Source organism: Musca domestica, unplaced genomic scaffold (assembly GCF_030504385.1).
Source record: "Musca domestica strain aabys unplaced genomic scaffold, Musca_domestica.polishedcontigs.V.1.1 22, whole genome shotgun sequence".
Classification (NCBI taxonomy): domain Eukaryota; kingdom Metazoa; phylum Arthropoda; class Insecta; order Diptera; family Muscidae; genus Musca; species Musca domestica.
This window is the reverse complement of record NW_026712262.1, coordinates 8,722,505-8,747,846: the sequence shown is the minus strand read 5'-3', so window position 1 is coordinate 8,747,846 and position 25,342 is coordinate 8,722,505. Positions and strand designations below refer to the sequence as shown.

Genomic DNA, 25,342 nt, shown 5'->3' with positions numbered 1-25,342 from the left:
ATTAAGAAGGTAAGGTCATTTCAAATAAGCTTATCCATCTCTGCATTTTCTGTAATTTACCTCGTCAAATTTCAAAAATACATTTAGAACATTTTTTTATTTTTTTAATTTTACTGTGCTTTAATTTTGTTGCATTGACGGTAGGGACCATGCGAATTAGGGTAATTAGGCACGTACAAAACATTTTACTATGAAGCGAGTAATTTTGCATGACAGGTCTCGGTAGGTCTATTTTAAACAAACGCGGGAACTAAAGAGAAAGAGCTTTATCTAGTTCTGGTCGTTCCATTCAAAGAATATTCTGAATGTGTTCAGTTTTCCTCATATATCATTCATAAACAACAGAGTGCCCCGGACTTCTGCTGTTTATTTTTTAAGTATTACTTTTTCATATTCGTTTCATTTTGGTTTCCACGCGAGTATTCGCTCTGTTCTACAACAACCACAATAACAAAAAACCCATCTCACCTTAACAAGAACATTGGTATTGCACACATTACTTGAACAGGGGTAACAACGAAACTTTACAACCGTATTTCACATTTAATGCTTAATTGTTTAGATCTATAAAAAAACGTATTAAATAGATCAAACTAAAAATATAAATTGCAGAAAGCCATTGAAGAATGAATTTTTGCTGGTTGAAGTAAAGTGCGAATATTTAAACTGAATCTACAGTATATTTCGCGGTCATTTTGTTTCGCTTTGCCAATTTATGAATATTCCAAACTAAGTTACAATATGCCATTTGCGTCCTTTTCAAGAATACGAGAAGTTAGCAGCGAGGATGATGTATGTACAAAAGTGTTTAGAATCTACATTATTTGCATGGCAAAGAATACTGAAGAATATTTCTCTTTACAAATATTCTAGCATCATTTGGCGGAAAATTTGATAAAACCGTCTCAAGGAAAGAAATGGAAAACCAAGTCAGTGGGAGAGAAATCGGCTTACGTTATACTTGAATTAGATGAAGCTCAGCAGATCACAGGCATCGATATTGGTAACGAACATTCGGCCTTTATTGAGGTTTTGGTGGGAAAATCCACGTCGACTCCTGATGATTTCACAGTAATGTCAATTGAATTCTGATTTCTATTACCGCAAACTAAAGTCAACTTTTATATTTATTGTAGGAAATTTTAATAACATGTTCCTTTATGACTCCAATAGAAAGTAGAAGTTCGAATAATCCAAATAGAGTGAGATGTTTTTGCACGGATGCTTTGGTACCCAGCGTAGCAGAAAAGAAGTGGTCTTTACTCAAAATAATTTGTACACAACCATTTAATAAACACGTCCAATATGGTCTTTCATTTGTTAAAGTACACGTTGCATCAAAAAACTCTACAAAAGATACAGGGCTGGCACCTGCGAAGGAAATAGATGCTAAACCAACCCCACTACAAATTGGAATGTTTAAATTACGAGAAGATTCACCTGATTCGGAAACCAGCGGAGTTTCCAGCCTATTTAATCGCTGGAAAACTAACAAAGATGCAAATGAACACTCTGCGGCAGCTTCCATTAGAAATGCAGCCAACAGTAGCTGCGAAAAACAATCCCGTGAAAATTTTAAAGAAATAAAATCAAATGATTCATTTAAAAACTCAAAAATTGAAGTGCGGGACAGGAATCGCTATGATTTGATGTTTGGAGTCGCAGATGATACGAATACAGAAAAAGAAGCTCGACTGGCCAAGGAAATCGAGGCTGAAAAAGAAAGACGGAGGATTGAAGCAAAAAAGCGTGAAGAAATAAAAGAAAAAGAAAAACGTAAATCACTGGACATATTACCGCAACACTCCACAGGAAATAACAGAAAAGAGAAGCCACAAACGGTTAACCCACATAACTTAGAAAATGAGCCTGCCAAAAAGCGTTCGAGTTCGCCAAATAGGAAGCCTGCAAAAAAGATCAGACCTTCAGAAATAAAATACAAGCCCTTCAACCTACTACTTAAAGGAGTAGTTTTAGTAATCAGTGGCATTCAAAACCCTGATAGGGCCGATTTGAGAAGTAAAGCTCTGGCTTTAGGTGCAAAGTACAAATCAGATTGGGATAATACCTGTACTCATTTGATGTATGTTGTTTCGAAAATGTGGAAAAAGTTGGCTTAAATTGAGTTTACAATCAGCTAGCGGAAAAATAAAACAAATTTTTACCTCCTGATCCTGATTACAACAACATACATATTTTGTGGGAAATTCATGCTTCCCAAGATAAAGAGTTCCAAATTTCCTCAAGCATCTTTTTGAATCGTTATTAAGCTGTTATTGAAATACAAAATGTCGCTATAGGTACTGTATATGTAAAAAAGTAAATATTAAATTTAAACAAACTTTGGTAATATTTTGTAACATGGGAACCATAAATTTCCAATTATTATTGTGATCAGTATAAAATGGTAAAAATTTTAGTTTTTTTTCGCTAGCTTGGTGTAAACCCTTAAAAATAATATATAATTTGGCGATTATTTTTAGATGTGCATTTAAAAATACGCCAAAATATAACCAAATAAAGGGTAAAGGAAAAATCGTAACGCGCTCGTGGGTAGAAAAATGCTACAACACAAAAAAATACATACCATGGAGAAGGTTTGCTCTAGACACTGAAGAATTAACAAAGACCGAAAGCGACGAAGAGATATTTGCTGAATCATTACTGCCTTCTAATTTGGGTAATTTTTATTATAAATATGCCACCAAATGATTATAAAGCGTTTACAATTTTTAGCAGCCCGAAAAAATCACGATAGTGAACGTGACGAACGCAACGAAACATTATCTCTTTACGACTTAGATGAACAACCATTAAAACAGCAATCTAGGAACAACGCCTCGACATCTTCTTCTGAAAATGACACCGATGATGAAATTAATCACGTAAAAGAAAGTGAGTAAATTAAATGTTAGCAACAGTTTATATTTTTATTAATATTATATAAAGCCTCAAGCTTTCTCAACACCAACTTATGCGTGAAAAGCTAAAGTTCAAATCTACATCGGCCCAAGACACGATGTATGTTTTTATATTCGATAACATACTTAATAAGATACTTCATTAACTGATTGTCTTATGCCGGGCTTCTATACAAACTTATTTTGTCCTAAGGAACTCACCTAAAATCCAAAGTACCAAACAAAAATACTTTCCTGCGTATGTTACAGGACAAAGATCATCGTCGATGTACATTGACATTTAAGTAAAAGTGTATAAGGATGATGAATACTGATTCCTAATCATCCAGCTTACTGAAATTTTGTAAAGTTTGAAAAATTATGTAAGAATAGTTTTTGATTGGAGAAAAAAAAAATAATTTTGATTTTAAAAAGGCAACCTTTTACAGGGCTACCTAAAATTCGACGTAGTGTATACAAATATTTAACTTCCCAACTATCTTAAAAGGTATTGTAGTTCGTATCACCCAAATATCCCAGGTCCATATCTTAAAATTTGAACGCAAACAATCACCCATATTATATAAGTCCACGTCGACACAAGTCGACAGCGTTTGATGCGAATCTGTATTCTAAGTATCAATATCATAGATTGATGAAAATATAGACGAAAGAAAGTTCTCACCGTTTATCATTGAAATAATTCTAATCGGCAGTTGCCGTTTATATCGAGAATATTGAAAAACTTAATTCTTAAATGTTAAAATATCATGAACTGTAGGAAAATTGTTCCAAAATAAAAGTGAAAATTACGTGGTGACATCGAAAAATATTGGAATAATCATGTGAAATTCTTGATAAACGATGAAATGTGTTTTCGAATTCGTGTTGGACGACTGCATAAATCAGCATGTTGGCTAAGCAAAAGCGTGCTGAGAACCACCTGATTAAAAAAAAAAACATACTTTCCGTTGATTATTATACCCTCCCTATCTAGGGTATATTAAGTTTGTCATTCCGTTTGTAACATCTCGAAATATACTTTTCAGACCCCACAAAGTATGTATATTAATCAGCATAAAATTATATGTCGATTTAGCTATGTCCGTCCTTCTGTGGAAATCACTCTAGCTTCCGAACGAATTGAAGTAGATTGAAAAATGTTACTTAAATGTATATTATGTCTGCAGGACTTTTGGTATTGAAAATTGGCCATGTAGTTCCACGTTTTGGTATAGCCCCCATACAATGGTACCTCCCGATATTCGGTATTTTGATGATTTTAGCTACATTTTCACCGATTTTTTTTAAGTTTCGCATTTGAATATTGTAATGGCTTATGACAAAAGTTACCTATGCAGGTCCATGTCGTCGTATAGACTAGACGGCTGCAAATGTGACAATATTCTCTATTTATGCCATGGAGAGAAAACGCTCGTCATGTAATGCCCTGTTTGATCAAACTCATAACAGTACGTGACATCCAACCAAATGTTCGATGGCTCGTCATGTCGGTCAGACTCAAACCCATCGTCATAACATGTAATGACCAACAAAATGGGATGTTGTTGGTAACTTTTTCATTATATGTATGTGAGAGAGTTAATCCTCGTAGTGTAACTTTGTTTAACACTGTGAGTAATTCTTACCGGAAAATCGTATACCCATGTCAGTCAGTGCATTAGCTAAAATTCAAGGTACTCGGTCGTTGTTTTTCATCACATAAGTTAAAAACATGAATAACTTTCATATTTTCCGGCGACGGATAATAAAACTCGTAAAGTTGGAGAAGCGATTATCTTATCATAGCCCGTACCGTACTTTTGGTTGGCTGTTGCTCTAGAATATAAACACGGGTTTCAATGTAATTAGATATCGTTATTGCTTCTCCCCAGAAGGTATTGGGTAGTTTTCCTTCTTTTAATAGTCATCTCAACATGTGTACAATTTTTCCTTCTTGCGATACCATTTTGTTGTGGGCATTATGGAACCTTATATTGATATTGAGATCCTTTATTTTCCAAATATTCTCCGAATTTATTTTAAAACAAATTCATTGAAACATTTAATCTTTTCTCCAACTTCATCCTGTAAATGTAAAAGTTATACCACCGTGTATCAAGTATGATCATCAATGAAACATGTTATCATCTTTTCATATTATTTGCTAAACGGTTTTCTAGTTATTTTATGTTCACAACATACCTCGCACACCTTTCTGATTCCACAATCCTGAATATACATCCCATTTGCAAGATTATGGTTCTGCATTTCTTTAAGCGCATCGATATCTTTATGGCCAAGTCCTTGTGCCAATAGTCTTGGCATACAGCGAACAAAACTTATTGATCATGGCGAAGCTGAAATAGGCCTTCGGCTATAGCAATTTCCTTTCCTTCTTTAGTTTGGATACTTGCACAATTTTCTTTGAACATAAATATAATTTTTTTCCTTTAAAATTCGATAAACGGATAATAGGTTACCTTTGAATGTAAATAGATAAAACACATCTTCGACTGTAATATAACATTTTTCGTTTCGAGAATTTATCATCTTGATTTGACAATTTCCATTTCTGGTTGATTTAACTATTTGACCGTTTGCTACCGTTACTGGTTCCTGGAATGTTGTCAATGATGTAAAATTTGACCTTTGTGAACTGATGTCGCACGTTGCCCCCGAGTCGAGAATCCAAGCCGAAGTATTATTATGTGTAGAATAGCATTAATTTCCATTGTCCCTTCCTTGTTCTTTCGCTTCATTCACTTGATTTTTGGAATCAGACTTATTCCTTCACAGAAATAGCACTGCTTTTCAGATTTATTGACGTAGGATTTGTAACTCTTCAATACAGAAATTGTTTGCAGATCCTTCTTGTGACGTTCACATTCCTCTAACAAACAAGATTCAACAGTTTTCACAGCCAGTTCTTCTACTTTCCATACTTCCAATGCTGTAATCAACATATCAAACGACGGTGGTAAACATGCTTAGCAACATGAGCACAAGCCAACATTCTGAGAACTTTTCTCCAATCGCCTCCAACTTTCCAAATAAACCAGCCCATAACCAATTGCAGGAACCTCTTTGTGGAATGATATTTATTTACGAAAGCAAAACATGCACGTCTAATCTTCAACAAATGTGATTAAGGATTGGAGAATTAATTTGTTCATATTTACTTGTTTTGCTTCTTTTCAATATCATAAAGGGAACTCGGTTAGCATAGTATTATCTGGAACAGACCAATAGATATAACATCATATACATACAAATAAAAGGCATACTAGTTGAAATACACAATTAGATTGATTCTCCAATAGAATTTGCGGCCCCTTTTTATATTCCTCACAATGGAAAACCCGTTAAGATCAACGTAATAATTATTTAACCGATCTTCGTACTTTATTATCTAAATACCGTCTGGAGGGTGTGGAATGTCAAAAAATTCTTATGACCTACGGCCTATATCCATTATATCGATATAATCCAAAATGGAGGAACATGCGATGAAAAAGTAGATGGTTGTTTTCTTGGATGATTTGTCCCATATCATAATTACAGGAGGCAAATCAAAGCTACAGCCTAAATACAAATACGACTGATTTTGTAATTTTGGCTGCGATTTTGCCAATAACCCCTGAGGTAGTAGTATTTAAAATATATATTCCTATGAGTTTAGACACCCATAGATGCTGCCACAACAGTCATAGTCCACCTCTTTTTCGAAATATAGAAAGATAGTAAATAAACCTACTCTGTATTGTTTTGATATAAAAAAAAATAAAATGGAATTATTTCGAATTCATTTCATTTATTTACCTTACAAAGACATATATAGCATTTTCAGATTAAATGAAACCTTTTGCAATTCAAATGAAACTTTTTGCAGCGGAAATGAAACCTTTTGCAGTGGAATTGAAACCTTTTGCAGTGGAAATGAAACCTTTTGCAGCGGAAATGAAACCTTTTGCAACCGAAATGAAACCATTTGCAACCGAAATGAAACTTTTTGCAAATCAAATGAAACTTTTAAATTTATAGAAGGAAAAATAACAAAACATTTTTATTTTTAGTAGTTTTTAAATTAAATCAATTAATTATTACTAATATATTGACAAAGAGGATTTTTTATTGATTATAAATATCTACATTTATTTATATTATTTCTTAAATTTTCAATTATTGTAATAACAAATGGTTCTTTATTGATTTGATATAAAATGCTTCCATATTATTAAATTCCAAATGCTTAACGCTAAAAAGAGAAATTTAAACAAATTTTGACCTTTATAGGTATGGCCAGGACTGAAATGAGAAATTAAGCTTTACCACAATTTTTTATAGTTATAGTATACTTAATCTTACCTAATAAAGGATGCCCGCTTCGCAGCTTTATTGATTATGGAGATAGAGCAGTCATGATTTCAATAAACAGATAAGTGGAAATCATTAAATCAACTATGATCATGATTGTATATACTTTATGGGGTCTACGACGAATATTTAGAGGTGTTACAAACCGAATGACAAATTTAATATATCCTCCTTTCCATGGAGGAGGTTATAAAAATACACCTAATTCGGGTCCTTTGAAAAAAATACCTTGAAAAACTTTTTTCAATCTTTCTGCATCTACACTTGTGTTTAATGGAAGCTTTAAGAAAAAATTTTATAAAAACATAGATATTAATAATCAATAAAAATTCCTCTTTAACTATATATTAGTTATAATTAGTTGATTTAATTTTAAACCTACTAAAAATAAAAATGTTTTGTTATTTTTCCTTCTATAAATCTAAAAGTTTCATTTGATTTGCAAAAAGTTTCGTTTCGGTTGCAAAAGGTTTCATTCCCGCTGCAAAAGGTTTCATTTCCACTGCAAAAGGTTTCATTTCCACTGCAAAAGGTTTCAATTCCACTGCAAAAGGTTTCATTCCCGCTGCAAATAGTTTCATTTGAATTGCAAAAGGTTTCATTTAATCTGAAAATGCTATAAATAAGCCCACAGGGCCCATAACTTATATTATCTATAGCATTTTCAGATTAAATGAAACCTTTTGCAATTCAAACGAAACTTTTTGCAGCGGGAATGAAACCTTTTGCAGTGGAATTGAAACCTTTTGCAGTGGAAATGAAACATTTTGCAGTGGAAATGAAACCTTTTGCAGCGGGAATGAAACCTTTTGCAACCGAAATGAAACCTTTTACAACCGAAATGAAACTTTTTGCAAATCAAATGAAACTTTTAGATTTTTAGAAGGAAAAATAACAAAACATTTTTATTTTTAGTAGGTTTAAAATTAAATTAACTAATTATAAATAATATATAGTTTTATAATATATATATAATTTTTATTGATTATTAATATTTATGTTTTTCAAGGTATTTTTTTCAAAGGACCCGAATTAGGTATCTTTTTATAATCTCCTCAATGGAAAGGAGGATATATTAAATTTGTCATTCGGTTTGTAACACCTCTAAATATTCGTCGTAGACCCCATAAAGTATATACAATCATGATAATAGTTGATTTAATGATTTCCACTTATCTATTGAAATCACGACTGCTCTATCTCCATAATCAATAAAGCTGCGAAGCGGGAATCCTTTATTAGGTAAGATTAATAGTATACCATAACTATAAAAATTGTGGAAAAGCTTAATTTCATATTTCAGTCCTGGCCATACCTATAAAGGTCAAAATTTGTTTAAATTTCTCTTTTTAGCGTTAATCATTTGGAATTTAATAATATGGAAGCATTTTATATCAAATCAATAAAGAACCATTTGTTATTACAATAATCGAAAATTTAAGAAATAATATATATAAATGTAAATATTTATAATCAATAAAAAATCCTCTTTGTCAATATATTAGTTATATTATTATTAATTATTAATTGATTTAATTTAAAAACTACTAAAAACTCGTCACTTAGGTAAAAAAATATGTTTTTTGTCATAGAAGTTATTTTTTAAAATAACTTCTGGGGAGAATATCCCAGACAAGAAACAACCCAACATACCAAAAATACAATACAGCTTGAGAATAATATTATGAAAATAGTTTATCATAAGAATTTTTCAACAATGCTTGAGAAACACTTTTTTGCACAAACTTTTCTCAAATCTGTCCTTTGTTGACAAATTTGTTTTGATTTTTTTTGTAAAAATTGTCAACAAAAAATTATTTTCTTTGGTTAAAATCAAAATCACGCGAATTTAGGACCCATTTCCGGACGAAACTCTAAGGTAATGATGAATAATAAATCTGGGAATCTGTAGTATAAATTATTTCAATCTCATTTCAGAATGGAGGCGTCAAAAAGTTGCAGGAATTCAACAGAAGTGAAGAATAAGTGGAGGAGATACAGAAGCTCAAATAAGGGGAAAGAAAGCATCTAGGTATCAAGGCAACAGGATGCAGTGACAGCTGGGATGGCAATCAATGAATGAAATGTGTAAAATAATTAAAAAATGAATAAATAAACATTTTTTACCATTGAAAAAATAAGCTTTATAAAATATTACTTTCGTAAGCTTATTCTGCAATTACAAGAATAAGCTTATGAATAAGGGTTCCTTTTCGATTATTCTATAATTGTTAAACAAACATTTCTCAATACATTCTCAAGATTTTCTCAAGCTTTAGGCTTATGTTTGTAAGCTTATTAAAATATCCCAACATGCCAAATTGACTTGAGAATAATATTTTAATAAGCTTACAAACATAAGCCTAAAGCTTGAGAAAATCTTGAGAATGTATTGAGAAATGTTTGTTTAACAATTATAGAATAATCGAAAAGGAACCCTTATTCATAAGCTTATTCTTGTAATTGCAGAATAAGCTTACGAAAGTAATATTTTATAAAGCTTATTTTTTCAATGGTAAAAAATATTTATTTATTCATTTTTTAATTATTTTACACATTTCATTCATTGATCGCCATCCCAGCTGTCGCTGCCTCCTGTTGCATTGATACCTAGATGATTTCTTTCCCCTTATTTGAGCTTCCGCATCTCCTCCACTAATTCTTCACTTCTCTTGAATTCTTGCAACTTTTTGACGCCTCTATTCTAAAATGAGATTGAAATAATATACACTACAGATTCCCAGATTTATTATTCATCATTACCTTAGAGTTTCGTCCAGAAATGGGTCTTAAATTCGCGTGATTTTGATTTTAACCAAAGAAAATAATTTTTTGTTGACAATTTTCACAAAAAAAATCAAAACAAATTTGTCAACAAAGGACAGATTTGCGAAAAGTTTGTGCAAAAAAGTGTTTCTCAAGCATTGTTGAAAAATTCTTATGATAAACTATTTTCATAATATTATTCTCAAGCTGTATTGTATTTTTGGTATGTTGGGATTATTCTCAAGTCAATTTGGTATGTTGGGAAGGGAACTGATGAGGATTGGTGGCTCTTTCCGAAACCTAGGTATTCCCTGCCTTACCCCCCTGGTAAACATTACCATCGTTCTCCACTCATAAACAAACGTTGTTTTTATAAAAACAACAATAATGGGATTTTGCCTGACGATTTTGCAACAAAAAAATAAAAATGTTTTGTTATTTTTCCTTCTATAAATTTAAAAGTTTCATTTGATTTGCAAAAAGTTTCATTTCGGTTGCAAATGGTTTCATTTCGGTTGCAAAAGGTTTCATTTCCGCTGCAAACGGTTTCATTTCCACTGCAAAAGGTTTCATTTCCACTGCAAAAGGTTTCAATTCCACTGCAAAAGGTTCCATTTCCGCTGCAAAAAGATTCATTTGAATTGCAAAAGGTTTCATTTAATCTGAAAATGCTATATCTACAATACCCTAATATAGCATTTTCAGATTAAATGAAAACTTTTGCAGTGGAAATGAAACCTTTTGCAGTGGAAATGAAACCTTTTGCAGCGGAAATGAAACCTTTTGCAACCAAAATGAAACTTTTTGCAAATCAAATAAAACTTTTAGATTTATAGAAGGAAAAATTACAAAAAAAAAATTATTTTTAGTAGGTTTAAAATTAAATCAACTAATTATAACTAATATATAGTTAAAGAGTAATTTTATTGATCATTAATGTCCATGTTTTTATAACATTATTTGTTAAAATTTTAGGTTCCATAAAAAAGTTTTTTAAGGTCTTTTCTCCAAAAGACACCTTTTTATAACCTCCTCCATGGAAAGCAGGGTATATTAAATTTGTCATTCCGTTTGTAATACCTCTAAATATTCGTCGTAGACCCTATAAAGTATATACAATCATGATCAAAGATGATTTAATGATGTCCACCAGTCTGTCTATTGAAATCACGATATTGAGATTTGATGAAGAGCTTTGAAAATTGGCACAACATTGTATTGTGTCTAGGATGTTTGGTATTGAAATTTATAATCTCGATAATCAATAACACTGCGAAGCTGGAATCCTTTATTAAGTAAGATTAATAGTATACTATAACTATAAAATATTGCAGTAAAGCTTAATTTCGCATTTCAGTCCTGTCCATACCTATTAAGGCCAAAATTTGTTTAAATTTGTTTAAATTTGTTTTTTTAGCGTTGAGCAATTAGAAATTCAATAATATGGATATATTTTATATCAAATCAAAAAAGAACCATTTGTTTTTACAAGAATTGAAAATTTAAGTAATAATATAAAAAATGTAGATATTAGTAATCAATAAAAATTCCTTTTAACTATATATTAGTTATAATTAGTTGATATAATTTTAAACCTACTAAAAATAAAAATGTTTTGGTATTTTTTCCTTCTATAAATCTAAAAGTTTCATTTCGGTTACAAACGGTTTCATTTCGGTTGCGAAAGGTTTCAATTCCGTTGCAAAAGGTTTCATTTCCACTGCAAAAGGTTTCATTTCCACTACAAAAGGTTTCATTTCCGATGCAAAAAGTTTCATTTCAATTGCAAAAGGTTTCATTTAATCTGAAAATGCTATATAATACAAATTCAATGTTTAATTCAAACTTAACAAATAACATATTAATACTTGTAATTTATATTATAAATTCACTAAAATCTCGAACCCAACACCTCAATTCACCATCACCAATTAAACAATAGTCTACTTAGGCAGTGAAAAAGTGTAGCAAAATCGAGCTAAAAAAGATAACTATTTTATTACTCACCAGAGGGTTGCAATGAGTATGACTGAGTAGGCTTGATCACACACAGTGGAAATACAATCAAACTCAATCAGTCGGTCAGATGTTGTTGTTGTGATCAAACATGTATTGATCGAAGTTTTGTGTTCGCAATCAAACAGCTCACATGAGTTATTTGTTTACGAACTTATGTTGAATTGTTCATAACGAGTCGATCAGCTACGATGAGTCTGATCGGTTTGATTTATCCTAGTTAAGTGAGTGATTTGGTTTGATTAAAATACAAATGTTCGAATTTGAGCGATATCATAATTGTAATTTTACTAAGGATTTTATAACGAAAAGAAATTGGTACATATTATATTTAATAAACATACAATTTTTTCATTTTATGTGTGTTTTTGGTATGCCAGATTTCAGTAACTAATTTGAAAAAAAAAAAATAATATTTTTAATAATTGGCATTGGTATTTAGTAAACCAAAAATTTTTAAATATTTTTTATTTTACAATATTGGTCAAGATTTTTCACTTCGACCTTTTCGTTTATCTACACGTGTGTAGTTTCTACTTGCAACATTTTCGGTCGCACTATCACAATATTCTTCCATTTCAAATATAAAAAAAGTCAAAATAAACTGTCCCAACTTGATTAAATGGTTGAATAAACAATGAAGCTGAGCGAACTCGATTCAAAGAAGACAATCACGGTTGTGATTTCTCATTTACATTTATGTGTTCGATCAACTCATGTTACTGAACACATCAAACCGTCTCGAACGCTCATGTTTGATTGATTTTTTGCATACTCGTTGCAGCCCTCTGTTACTCACTAAAAACAGAGTATAAATAGTAACTTTCAATTAATTAGGGAGATAATATAATAGCTCCCCAGCCCAACAGAAAAACAAAACAGCCCATAATAAACCGACGCAAACACTACAAAAACATAGCTTACATATTTAGGCGAAGATGCTCAATTACTTTAAACCTAAACAGATAATTGGTATAGGCAAAAGTACGTAAGGCCAAAGGAAGCTGATTCCACAATCTCACCGCCCTAACAAAAAAGGACCTCTTACCAATGGAGGACGAAAACCTTGGACACAACAATTGAGGATTTCGAGATGATCTATAGAACTCAAAGTTGTTTAGAAGAGGCGAGTCAAAATTGCACATAACACTGTAATGACATTGAAGAATACGAAGATCAACGTAGCTGCTAAATGGCAATCCCAGGAGATCATTAAAAAAACAAGAAACATGATCACCGTGACGCAACCCCTACACAAGCCATTCAGTGGCAACAAAGAAGCATTCCATTCGAAAATGCAATATTTCACTCATGTTTTCTGGGGTTGCTCTAATACAAGGCTAGGCAAAGAGTATCCCTTGGGATATCTGTGTGTTCACCAACACTATTGTAAAAAATAAATTGTTTTGAATTTTCTGTCAGAATGGTTTTGTGAGAATATTTAGTTTTGTTCGAGCAGTCGTTGAGGAAGGTGCTGTCGGATATTTTTATGAATACACCGTAAGAAATATTGGAGCACAAATATATCTTACTACATATTCGGAACAAATATTTCCGAATTTGTAAATATTATAAATTTTAAGATTTATCTTTTTTAATTGAATTCTATTTGACAAAATTTGCATACGAATTCACATGTTAGGAATTGAAATTTATTTCATATTGTTAGACAAATTTATTGTCTTTCCAAATTAATGGGCATTTTCATATCCCTTGATTTCTCTGAAATTATATGTACGTTCTTAGTCAATATTCATTGTCATTCTGTTTGTAATTCATAGACATAATATTTTAGGACCCAACGCGGGATATGCGTTTCTGATCAGCATAAAATTCTACAACTATTTGCGTATGTCAGCCTGTGGTAATCGGTATTTATTTTTAAAGGATCAACTTAGATGGTTAGGATGTTAAGTCCGAAATTATTATTTGTGTTTAATAATTTTATTTTTAATTTTGATTAATAAAAATTATATAAATTTTTTAAAAATGTCAACTTATATATTTTTTTTTAATGAAATATAATTGAAATAACTGTGCAAATATATCTCCTAATTGTCTGATCAAAATATTAATTTTTAACAAAGAAGTTGTTTCTAAAACGGAAAATTTTAAATTGAAAATTTAAAGATAACCAATTACTTCTCACTCTGTAAAGAGAGGCAAAAAAACACTTGCAATATTTTGTTATTTCAAAACACATACAATTACAAAAATTTTTTGAGGCTCTCTGCCTTGCCCTGCTCTAATACATGGTATAATTACAGAAGGTAGAACAAAGCTACTCTCTAAATACAATTTTTTTCTTTTAGAGCCCTTATTCTGTCGAAACATATACACATTTTGTGTATATGTGTGTATTGTTTTGAATAAAAAATACCATAATTTGAAAATATACAATTTTGTGGTAAAAAAAAAAAAATAAAATAAACAAAACAAATTTTTGCATGTTTAAAAACCAATTTGAGGCAATAAGAATCCAGTACAGAGTTGAATTTTTCATAGTTTTTCTGACGAACTCGACCTTGTAATTTTTCAAATAATATCTATTTTTTTATTTAAAATATTTTCGTATGACGAGTGGCAGATTTCACAAAAATAATAAATGTTATTTTATTTTCGGCGTTCCTTAGCACGCAAACACAGTATACATTCCATACCACAGGAATACCAAATTTAGTTATCTGCTCTTGGACTTAAACATATATCTTTGGGAAACGTTTTCAGTGATGTTAGTTCTTGTGTAGGCCTAATGCCAATTCGACTAAAAATGAGAATCTTTTGCTTGTATTGTAGCAAACAAGCCGTGATATTGTCTTCATACTTTTCCTTTATGAATTTTATACCCTCTAAACGGCGTGAAAATGACAAAATATTTGGTATGAAATTAATGAAAAACTCTTGCCAGCGTACGCCCATATTTAAGGAGGAACTAAAATATATAAATTGACAATGAAGGGGCATAAACACATTACATTTATAAACGCTAAATTTAGAATTCTGTCATGAAAATTACTACGATAACTGATTTTCCCTTCATTTTATTTGGAAAAAATGCAAAACTAGTTGATTCTTGTAGGTTCTGGAGCAGAGCATAAATACAAGTCGACATCAAAAACTCTAACGACAAACTCATATCGAACGTAGCTGTTATATTAGGGTCTATTCCATAGATGCCCAGTAGTGGCTGATTTCAGCAATTTCAACTCACACGTATTCTTACGCTCTTTTGTTTGATCGCCAATCAACCAATAGGAAAGCAGAAATATGAGTGGGAGAGACAAGCTACACAGGCAGAAATTCTGTGTAATATTTACATTTAATCGTAATCGAGACTGCTGTTAGTGAACACATAAACTGAAAATTATTGCGATATGTCAATGATGTCATTTCAAAAGCATTTTATGCTACAAAATGCTTTTGATGATATGCAATGTGTTATATGTTATAAGACATTTAAAAAAATAAGAAATATAATAAAAAAAACATTTTGAAACTGTTCATAAAGACATGAATTGTTAGCAGGGGGAAGAAAAAGAAAAACGATTTAAAATGTATAAGAAACTTTTTATAAAAAAGTTGAAGGAATGGGTAAATCAATATATAGGTAATGATGAAGATATGGTGGAGGAGAATTTAAAAATGGGTTTATCTAACTTAATAAGTTTATATATTATAATAAAAAAGGGAAGGCCATTTTCAGATGGGCCGTTTGTCAAAAATATGTTGTGTCAAGTTTTTGAAAAACTTAATTTTAACACTAATTTTATTAAGAAAATTACCTTTGTCCCGCAATAGTATAACCCGGCGATCCCTGTACATTCATTAATTTTACATTTCCCAGAAAAAGCAAAAAATTACGACACCCGCCACACATGTGCTTTCGTCGCTATCTCGTTGACGACTAAATAAAATGAATAAAAAAATATTTTCTTCCAGTGTTATTTCGTCGCTCTCACCAATACTATTACATTGGGCATCTATGGTCTATTCTCATGTGCTATGTATTTGATAGGCAATGACAACCAACAACGTCCCTCATTTTGATTCATGTGTGCCATTGTGTAAGGTTCGATCGTGGCATGGCTGACTCGAATATTTGCATGGTTTTCTTCATAAATGCAGGGTGTCGACGACATAGACAAAAGAGAATATAGACAACGAAATGCTCTCACCGTTTATCTTCGAAAAAAATCGGATCAGCAGATGTCGTCTATACATAGACAAAAGAGAATATAGACAACGAAATGCTCTCACCGTTTATCTTCGAAAAAAATCGGATCAGCAGATGTCGTCTATATCGTTTCAGGGGTTTGAGTGGGAATATTGAAGTCACTCAATTCTAAAACGTTAAAAATAACAAAAACTGTAGGATATTTGTCAGTTGAAAATTATTTCAGAATAAAAGAAATGTGAAAAGTACGTAATGACATCGAAAAATATAATACTATTCCAGTAAAATTCTTAAAAAAACGTAAAAATGTGTTTTCGAAGTCGAGTGGCTTGAACGCGTAAATGAGCATGTTGACTATGCAAAACATGATGAGAGCCACCTGGAAAAAAAGACGAAACTAACTTTTCGTTGTCTATATTTTCTTTTGTCTATGGTCGACGATGACATCGAACCATGTCGTCGTCATAATTGTGAATTATTTGTGTACGTGTGCTTAAATTGAGAGAGTGTGTGCGTGTGTGTTACTTTCAACGGTGAGGATGTGTTTTTGTGTGTGCTGTAATTTTGACGTAACAACCACCGCGTAAATATAAAATTGAATACCAAACCAATGATTAAAAAATAGATATGACTCTCATTCAATAACAAACACGAACCTTACACAATGGCACACATGAATCAAAATGAGGGACAAATAGCACATGAGAATAGACCCTAATATAACAGCTACGTTCGATATGAGTTTGTCGTTAGAGTTTTTGATGTCGACTTGTATTTATGCTCTGCTCCAGAACCTACAAGAATCAACTAGTTTTGCATTTTTTCCAAATAAAATGAAGGGAAAATCAGTTATCGTAGTAATTTTCATGACAGAATTCTAAATTTAGCGCTTATAAATGTAATGTGTTTATGCCCCTTCATTGTCAATTTATATATTTCAGTTCCTCCTTAAATATGGGCGTACGGTGGCAAGAGTTTTTCATTAATTTCATACCAAATATTTTGTCATTTTCACGCCTTTTAGAGGGTATAAAATTCAAAAACAAAAAGGTAAAATATTAGTCTGATAAATCATGTAAGGTTTAATTATGGAATTGTTGAATGAAACCAAACCAAAGGAAAAGTATGAAGACAATATCACGGCTTGTTTGCTACAATACAAGCAAAAGATTCTCATTTTTAGTCGAATTGGCATTAGGCCTACACAAGAACTAACATCAAAGATATATGTTTAAGTCCAAGAGCAGATAACTAAATTTGGTATTCCTGTGGTATGGAATGTATACACCTAAGTCTGTTTTTACACGGTCTTTTTGTACACGGTTTTGATATAACACGGTTTGAAAATTGAATAGTTTTAATTTGTTTACACGATTTTATTCCATTTAGCACGATTTGAAATGTTATGTACTTAAATTTTTATATTTAAATTTAATTTTAACGAATTAAGATAAAAGGTAAGCCAAAAAATATTTTGTATTTATTCAGTTATTTATGTTTTTTTTTAATTTTGTTAAATATTTTATGTATCCCTAAAAGGAAATGTCAGATAAAAAACTAAAAGAGAAGGCAATTTCTTTGGAAACCAAGATTAAGATTTTAGATCGCCTTCGAAATGGAGAAGGCTCAACTGCTCTTGGTAAAACGTTCGCTTTAAATGAAGCCACAATAAGAACTATAAAAAAATGAAATTGCAATTAAGCAATCGGTGATTTCATGAATTCTTGTTCTTAAAAATTCTTGTTTTTCACTAATTTTAATAGGTTTTAGAGATTAGGAACAAATCACCCATTTTTGTATGAGACCAATGTCTTTTTCACACGGTTTTTTTACACGGCTTCTTCTGGAACCAATCTACCGTGTAAAAACAGACTTAGGTGGACTGTGTTTGCGTGCCAAGGAACGCCGAAAATAAAATAACATTTATTATTTTTGTGAAATCTGCCACTCGTCATACGAAAATATTTTAGATAAAAAAATAGATATTATTTGAAAAATTACAAGGTCGAGTTCGTCAAAAAAAACTATGAAAAATTCAACTCTGTACTGGATTCTTATTGTCTCAAATTGGTTTTTAAACATGCAAAAATTTGTTTTGTCTATTTTATTTTTTATTTTTTTACCACAAAATTGTATATTTTCAAATTATGGTATTTTTTATTCAAAACAATACACACACATACACAAAATGTGTATATGTTTCGACAGAATAAGGGCTCTAAAAGAAAAAAAATTATTTAGAGAGTAGCTTTGTTCTACCTTCTGTGATTATGCCATGTATTAAAGCAACCCCAGAAAACATGAATGAAATATTGCATTTTTGAATCGAATGCTTCTTTGTTGCTTATGTAGGGGTTGCGTCACGGTGATCATGTTTCTTGTTTTGTTAATGATCTCCTGGGATTGCCATTTAGCAGCTACGTTGATCTTCGTATTCTTCAATGTCATTACAGTGTAATGTGCAATTTTGACTCGCCTTTTCTAAACAACTTTGTGTTTTATAGATCATCTCGAAATCCTCAATTGTTGTGTGAGCTATTATATTATCTCCCTAATTAATTGAAAGTTACTATTTGTAACTTTATTATTTGAGTAACAGAGGGCTGCAACGAGTATGCAAAAATTCAATCAAACATGAGCGTTCGAGACGGTTTGATGTGTTCAGTAACATGAGTTGATCGAACACATAAATGTAAATGAGAAATCACAACCGTGATTGTCTTCTTTGAATCGAGTTCGCTCAGCTTCATTGTTTATTCAACCATTTAATCAAGTTGGGACAGTTTATTTTGAATTTTTTAATATTTGAAATTGAAGAATATTGTGATAGTGCGACCGAAAATGTTGCAAGTAGAAACTACACACGTGTAGATAAACGAAAAGGTCGAAGTGAAAAATCTTGACCAATATTGTAAAATAAAAAATATTTAAACATTTTTGGTTTACTAAATACCAATGATGTGTTTCTTTATTAAAAATATTATTATTTTTTTTTTTTTTTTCAAATTAGTTACTGAAATCTGGCATACCAAAAACACACATAAAATGAAAAAATTGTATGTTTATTAAATATAATATGTACCAATTTCTTTTCGTTATAAAATCCTTAGTAAAATTACAATCATGATATCGCTCAAATTCGAACATTTGTATTTTAATCAAATCAAATCACTCACTTAACTAGGATAAATCAAACCGATCAGACTCATCGTAGCTGATCGACTCGTTATGAACATAAGTTCGTAAACAAATAACTCATGTGAGCTGTTTGATTGCGAACATAAAACTTCGATCAATACATGTTTGATCACAACTTTTTCGTTTGGCTTGAGCAACTCGAATGAACATGTTACATCTGACCGACTGATTGAGTTTGATTGTATTTCCACTGTGTGTGATCAAGCCTACTCAATCATACTCATTGCAACCCTCTGGTGAGTAATAAAATAGTTATCTTTTTTAGCTCGATTTTGCTACACTTTTTCATTGCCTAACTAGACAATTGTTTAGTTGGTGATGGTGAATCGAGGCGTAGGGTTCGAGTTTTTAGTGAATTTATAATATAAATTACAAGTTTTAATATGTTATTTGTTAAGTTTGAATTAAACATTGAACTTGTATTATATAGCATTTTCAGATTAAATGAAACCTTTTGCAATTGAAATGAAACTTTTTGCAGCGGAAATGAAACCTTTTGTAGTGGAAATGAAACCTTTTGCAGTGGAAATGAAACCTTTTGCAGCGGAATTGAAACCTTTCGCAACCGAAATGAAACCTTTTGTAACCGAAATGAAACTTTTAGATTTATAGAAGGAAAAATACCAAAACATTTTTATTTTTAGTAGGTTTAAAATTATATCAACTAATTATAACTAATATATAGTTAAAAGGAATTTTTATTGATTACTAATATCTACATTTTTATATTATTTGTTAAATTTTCAATTCTTGTAAAAACAAATGGTTCTTTTTTGATTTGATATCAAATATTTCCATATTATTAAATTTCTAAATGCTCAACGCTAAAAAGACAAATTAATCAAATTTTGGACTTTATAGGTATGGGCAGGACTGAAATGCGAAATTAAGCTTTACTGCAATATTTTATAGTTATAGTATACTATTAATCTTACTTAATAAAGGATTCCAGCTTCGCAGTTTTATTGATTATCGAGATTATAAATTTCAATACCAAACATCCTAGACACAATACAATGTTGTGCCAATTTTCAAAGCTCTTCATCAAATCTCAATATCGTGATTTCAATAGACAGACTGGTGGACATCATTAAATCATCTTTGATCATGATTGTATAGCATTTTCAGATTAAATGAAACCTTTTGCAATTCAAATGAAACTTTTTGCAGCGGAAATGAAATCTTTTGCAGTGGAATTGAAACCTTTTGCAGTGGAAATGAAACCTTTTGCAGTGGAAATGAAACCTTTTGCAGCGGAAATGAAACCTTTTGCAACCGAAATGAAACCATTTGCAACCGAAATGAAACTTTTTGCAAATCAAATGAAACTTTTAAATTTATAGAAGGAAAAATAACAAAACATTTTTATTTTTAGTAGTTTTTAAATTAAATCAATTAATTATAACTAATATATTGACAACGAGGATTTTTTATTGATTATAAATATCTACATTTATTTATATTATTTCTTACATTTTCAATTATTGTAATAACAAATGGTTCTTTATTGATTTGATATAAAATGCTTCCATATTATTAAATTCCAAATGCTTAACGCTAAAAAGAGAAATTTAAACAAATTTTGGCCATACCATACCTATGCCAGGACTGAAATGTGAAATTAAGCTTTACCACAATTTTTTAAAGTTATAGTATACTATTAATCTTACCTAATAAAGGATTCCCGCTTCGCAGCTTTATTGATTATGGAGATAGAGCAGTCGAGATTTCAATAGACAGATAAGTGGAAATCATTAAATCAACTATGATCATGATTGCATATACTGTATGGGATCTACGACGAATATTTAGAGGCGTTACAAACCGAATGACAAATTTAATATATCCTCCTTTCCATGGAGGAGATTATAAAAGATACCTAATTCGGGTCCTTAAAAATACCTTGAAAAACTTTTTTCAATCTTTCTGCATCTACACTTGTGTTTTATGGAAGCTTTAAGAAAAAATTTTATAAAAACATAAATATTAATAATCAATAAAAATTCCTCTTTAACTATATATTAGTTATAATTAGTTGATTTATTATTAAACCTACTAAAAATAAAAATGTTTTGTTATTTTTCCTTCTTAAAATCTAAAAGTTTCATTTGATTTGCAAAAAGTTTCATTTCGGTTGCATATGGTTTCATTTCGGTTACAAAAGGTTTCATTCCCGCTGCAAAAGGTTTCATTTCCACTGCAAAAGGTTTCATTTCCACTGCAAAAGGTTTCAATTCCACTGCAAAAGGTTTCATTCCCGCTGCAAAAAGTTTCATTTGAATTGCAAAAGGGTTCATTTAATCTGAAAATGCTATATATACTTTATAGGGTCTACGACGAATATTTAGAGGTATTACAAACGGAATAACAAATTTAATATACCCTCCTTTCCATGGAGGAGGTTATAAAAAGGTCTTTTGGAGAAAAGACCTTAAAAAACTTTTTTATGGAAGCTAAAATTTTAACAAATAATGTTATAAAAACATGGATATTAATGATCAATAAAAATTACTCTTTAACTATATATTAGTTATAATTAGTTGATTTAATTTTAAACCTACTAAAAATAATTTTTTTTTGTAATTTTTCCTTCTATAAATCTAAAAGTTTTATTTGATTTGCAAAAAGTTTCATTTTGGTTGCAAAAGGTTTCATTTTCGCTGCAAAAGGTTTCATTTCCACTGCAGAAGGTTTCATTTCCACTGCAAAAGGTTTCATTTCTACTGCAAAAGTTTTCATTTAATCTGAAAATGCTATATTAGGGTATTGTAGATAGATAATATAAGTTATGGGCCCTGTGGGCTTATTTATATGTCTTTGTAAGGTAAATAAATGAAATGAATTCGAAATAATTCCATTTTATTTTTTATATCAAAACAATACAGAGTAGGTTAATTTACTATCTTTCTATATTTCGAAAAAGAGGTGGACTATGACTGTTGTGGCCGCATCTATGGGTGTCTAAACTCATAGGAATATATATTTTAAATACTACTACCTCAGGGGTTATTGGCAAAATCGCAGCCAAAATTACAAAATCAGTCGTATTTGTATTTAGGCTGTAGCTTTGTTTTGCCTCCTGTAATTATGATATGGGACAAATCTTCCAAGAAAACAACCATCAACTTTTTCATCGCATGTTCCTCCATCTTGGATTATATCGATATAATGGATATAGGCCGTAGGTCATAAGAATTTTTGGTATTCCACACCCTCCAGACGGTATTTAGATAATAAAGTACGAAGATCGGTTAAATAATTATTACGTTGATCTTAACGGGTTTTCCATTGTGAGGAATATAAAAAGGGGCCGCAAATTCTATTGGAGAATCAATCTAATTGTGTATTTCAAATAGTATGCCTTTTATTTGTATGTATATGATGTTATATCTATTGGTCTGTTCCAGAACTGCAAAAATATAAAAGTTTTTACTATGATAACCGAGTTCCCTTTATGATATTGAAAAGAAGCAAAACAAGTAAATATGAACAAATTAATTCTCCAATCCTTAATCACATTTGTTGAAGATTAGACGTGCATGTTTTGCTTTCTTAAATAAATATCATTCCACAAAGAGGTTTCTGCAATTGGTTATGGGCTGGTTTATTTGGAAAGTTGGAGGCGATTGGAGAAAAGTTCTCAGAATGTTGGCTTGTGCTCATGTATCTAAGCTATTTACCACCGTCGTTTGATATGTTGATTACAGCATTGGAAGTACGGAAAGTAGAAGAACTGGCTGTGAAAACTGTTGAATCTTGTTTGTTAGAGGAATGTGAACGTCACAAGAAGGATCTGCAAACAATTTCTGTATTGAAGAGTTACAAATCCTGCGTCAATAAATCTGAAAAGGAATAAGTCTGATTCCAAAAATCAAGTGAATGAAGCGAAAGAACAAGGAAGGGAGAATGGAAATTAATGCTGTTCTTCACATAATAATACTTCGGCTTGGATTCTCGACTCGGGGGCAACGTGCGACATCAGTTCACAAAGGTCAAATTTTACATCATTGACAACATTCCAGGAACCAGTAACGGTAGCAAACGGTCAAACAGTTAAATCAACCAGAAACGGATATTGTCAAATCAAGATGATAAATTCTCGAAACTAAAAATGTTATATTACAATCGTAGATGTGTTTTATCTATTTACATTCCAAGGTAACCTATTATCCGTTTATCGAATTTTAAAGGAAAAAAATTATATTTATGTTCAAAGAAAATTGTGCAAGTATCCAAACTAAAGAAGGAAAGGAAATTGCTATAGCCGAAGGCCTATTTCAGCTTCGCCATGATCAATAAGTTTTGTTCACTGTATGCCAAGACTATTGGCACAAAGACTTGGCCATAAAGATATCGATGCGCTTAAAGAAATGCAGAACCATAATCTTGCAAATGGGATGTATATTCAGGATTGTGGAATCAGAAAGGTGTGCGAGGTATGTTGTGTACATAAAATAACTAGAAAACCGTTTAGCAAATAATATGAAAAGATGATAACACGTTTCATTGATGATCATACTTGATACACGGTGGTATAACTTTTACATTCAAAGGATGAAGTTGGAGAAAAAATTAAATGTTTCAATGAATTTGTTTTAAAATAAATTCGGAGAATATTTGGAAAATAAAGGATTTTAATATCAATATAAGGTGCCATAATGCCCACAACAAAATGGTATCGCAAGAAGGAAAAATTGTACACATGTTGAGATGACTATTAAAAGAAGGAAAACTACCCAATACCTTCTGGGGAGAAGCAATAACGACATCTAATTACATTGAAACCCGTTTATATTCTAGAGCAACAGCCAACCAAAAGTACGGTACGGGCTATGATAAGATAATCGCTTCTCCAACTTTACGAGTTTTATTATCCGTCGCCGGAAAATATGAAAGTTATTCATGTTTTTAACTTATGTGATGAAAAACAGCGACCGAGTACCTTGAATTTTAGCTAATGCACCAACTGACATGGGTATACGATTTTCCGGTAAGAATTACTCACAGTGTTAAACAAAGTTACACTACGAGAATTAACTCTCTCACGTACATATAATGAAAAAGTTACCAACAACATTCAAGGTAATTCTCTATTCTATCATAGCTTAGCTCTATTTTAAGTTAATCTTCCAACACATGTATAATTGGCCTTCAATGGCTTTCTTTGTAATGAATAAAATAAATTAATAAATAATTCATCATATTTGTTTCCCATTTAAGTTGTTGAGATCAAAATTGATGGTATAGTACAATAATGAATGCTTATAATATGAAAAATTATTCAATTACTTCCTACAACTTTTGAACATTTTCACATTGACCGCAAAACAGGTTATATATCCAATAAGAATTTGTGAACTCTAAGTAACTAAACGTTAAAATTCTGCTTATCACTTGCTTTTATACACGCATAATATTTTAATCAGCAACTTATATATTAATGTACAGTACCATTTAATACAAGTAAAATATACACCAATTTGTTATTTTTCAGAAAATAAACATGTTGCGACCAAGGCGACAAAAACAAGGCTATCGATCACTGGCATCGCAGCACCAGGAGATATTTATGATGCGTCGACTGATGAAGAGGAGTATTTAGAAAAAAAGAATATGAAACTGTTATCCTAATGATTGTTGGATTTTCTTAATAAATTTGCTTAAAATTCTATATTTATTTATTTATTCATTTCATACCATAATACTAAAGCCTCCAAGGCCAATGAATAGTATTAATAACGTAATTATGCTCCAAGTAGAAAATAATAACTTAAAACTAATTATAACTAAGTCAAAAATTAAAAAAAGGGATTAATATTAATAATAAATAAAGGACGTGATAGCAACAAAGCAACAAGCCTTAAATAAGTGTACATACATATCTCAAAAGTAAAAGTACTAAAAACATGTA

General features: G+C 31.0%; 1 protein-coding gene across 7 annotated transcripts; it reads left to right on the top strand.

Moving 5' to 3' along the window:
* Window positions 1-321: 321 nt before the first annotated feature.
* Window positions 322-25,102, top strand: LOC101899315 (DNA repair protein XRCC1). 7 transcript variants are annotated; one of them, XM_059122975.1, is made up of 7 exons: window positions 322-510; window positions 613-792; window positions 874-1,071; window positions 1,137-2,083; window positions 2,484-2,680; window positions 2,740-2,895; window positions 7,988-8,175. In XM_059122975.1, exons 2-7 carry the CDS (start codon window positions 742-744, stop codon window positions 8,158-8,160), a joined length of 1,722 nt encoding a protein of 573 aa, XP_058978958.1. In that variant the 5' UTR covers window positions 322-510; window positions 613-741; the 3' UTR covers window positions 8,161-8,175. The 7 variants fall into 7 exon arrangements, with proteins under 7 accessions (XP_058978958.1, XP_058978955.1, XP_058978956.1 ...); XM_059122972.1 differs by having other exon boundaries at window positions 323-510; window positions 2,737-2,895; XM_059122973.1 differs by having other exon boundaries at window positions 323-510; window positions 588-792; window positions 2,737-2,895.
* Window positions 25,103-25,342: the final 240 nt, after the last annotated feature.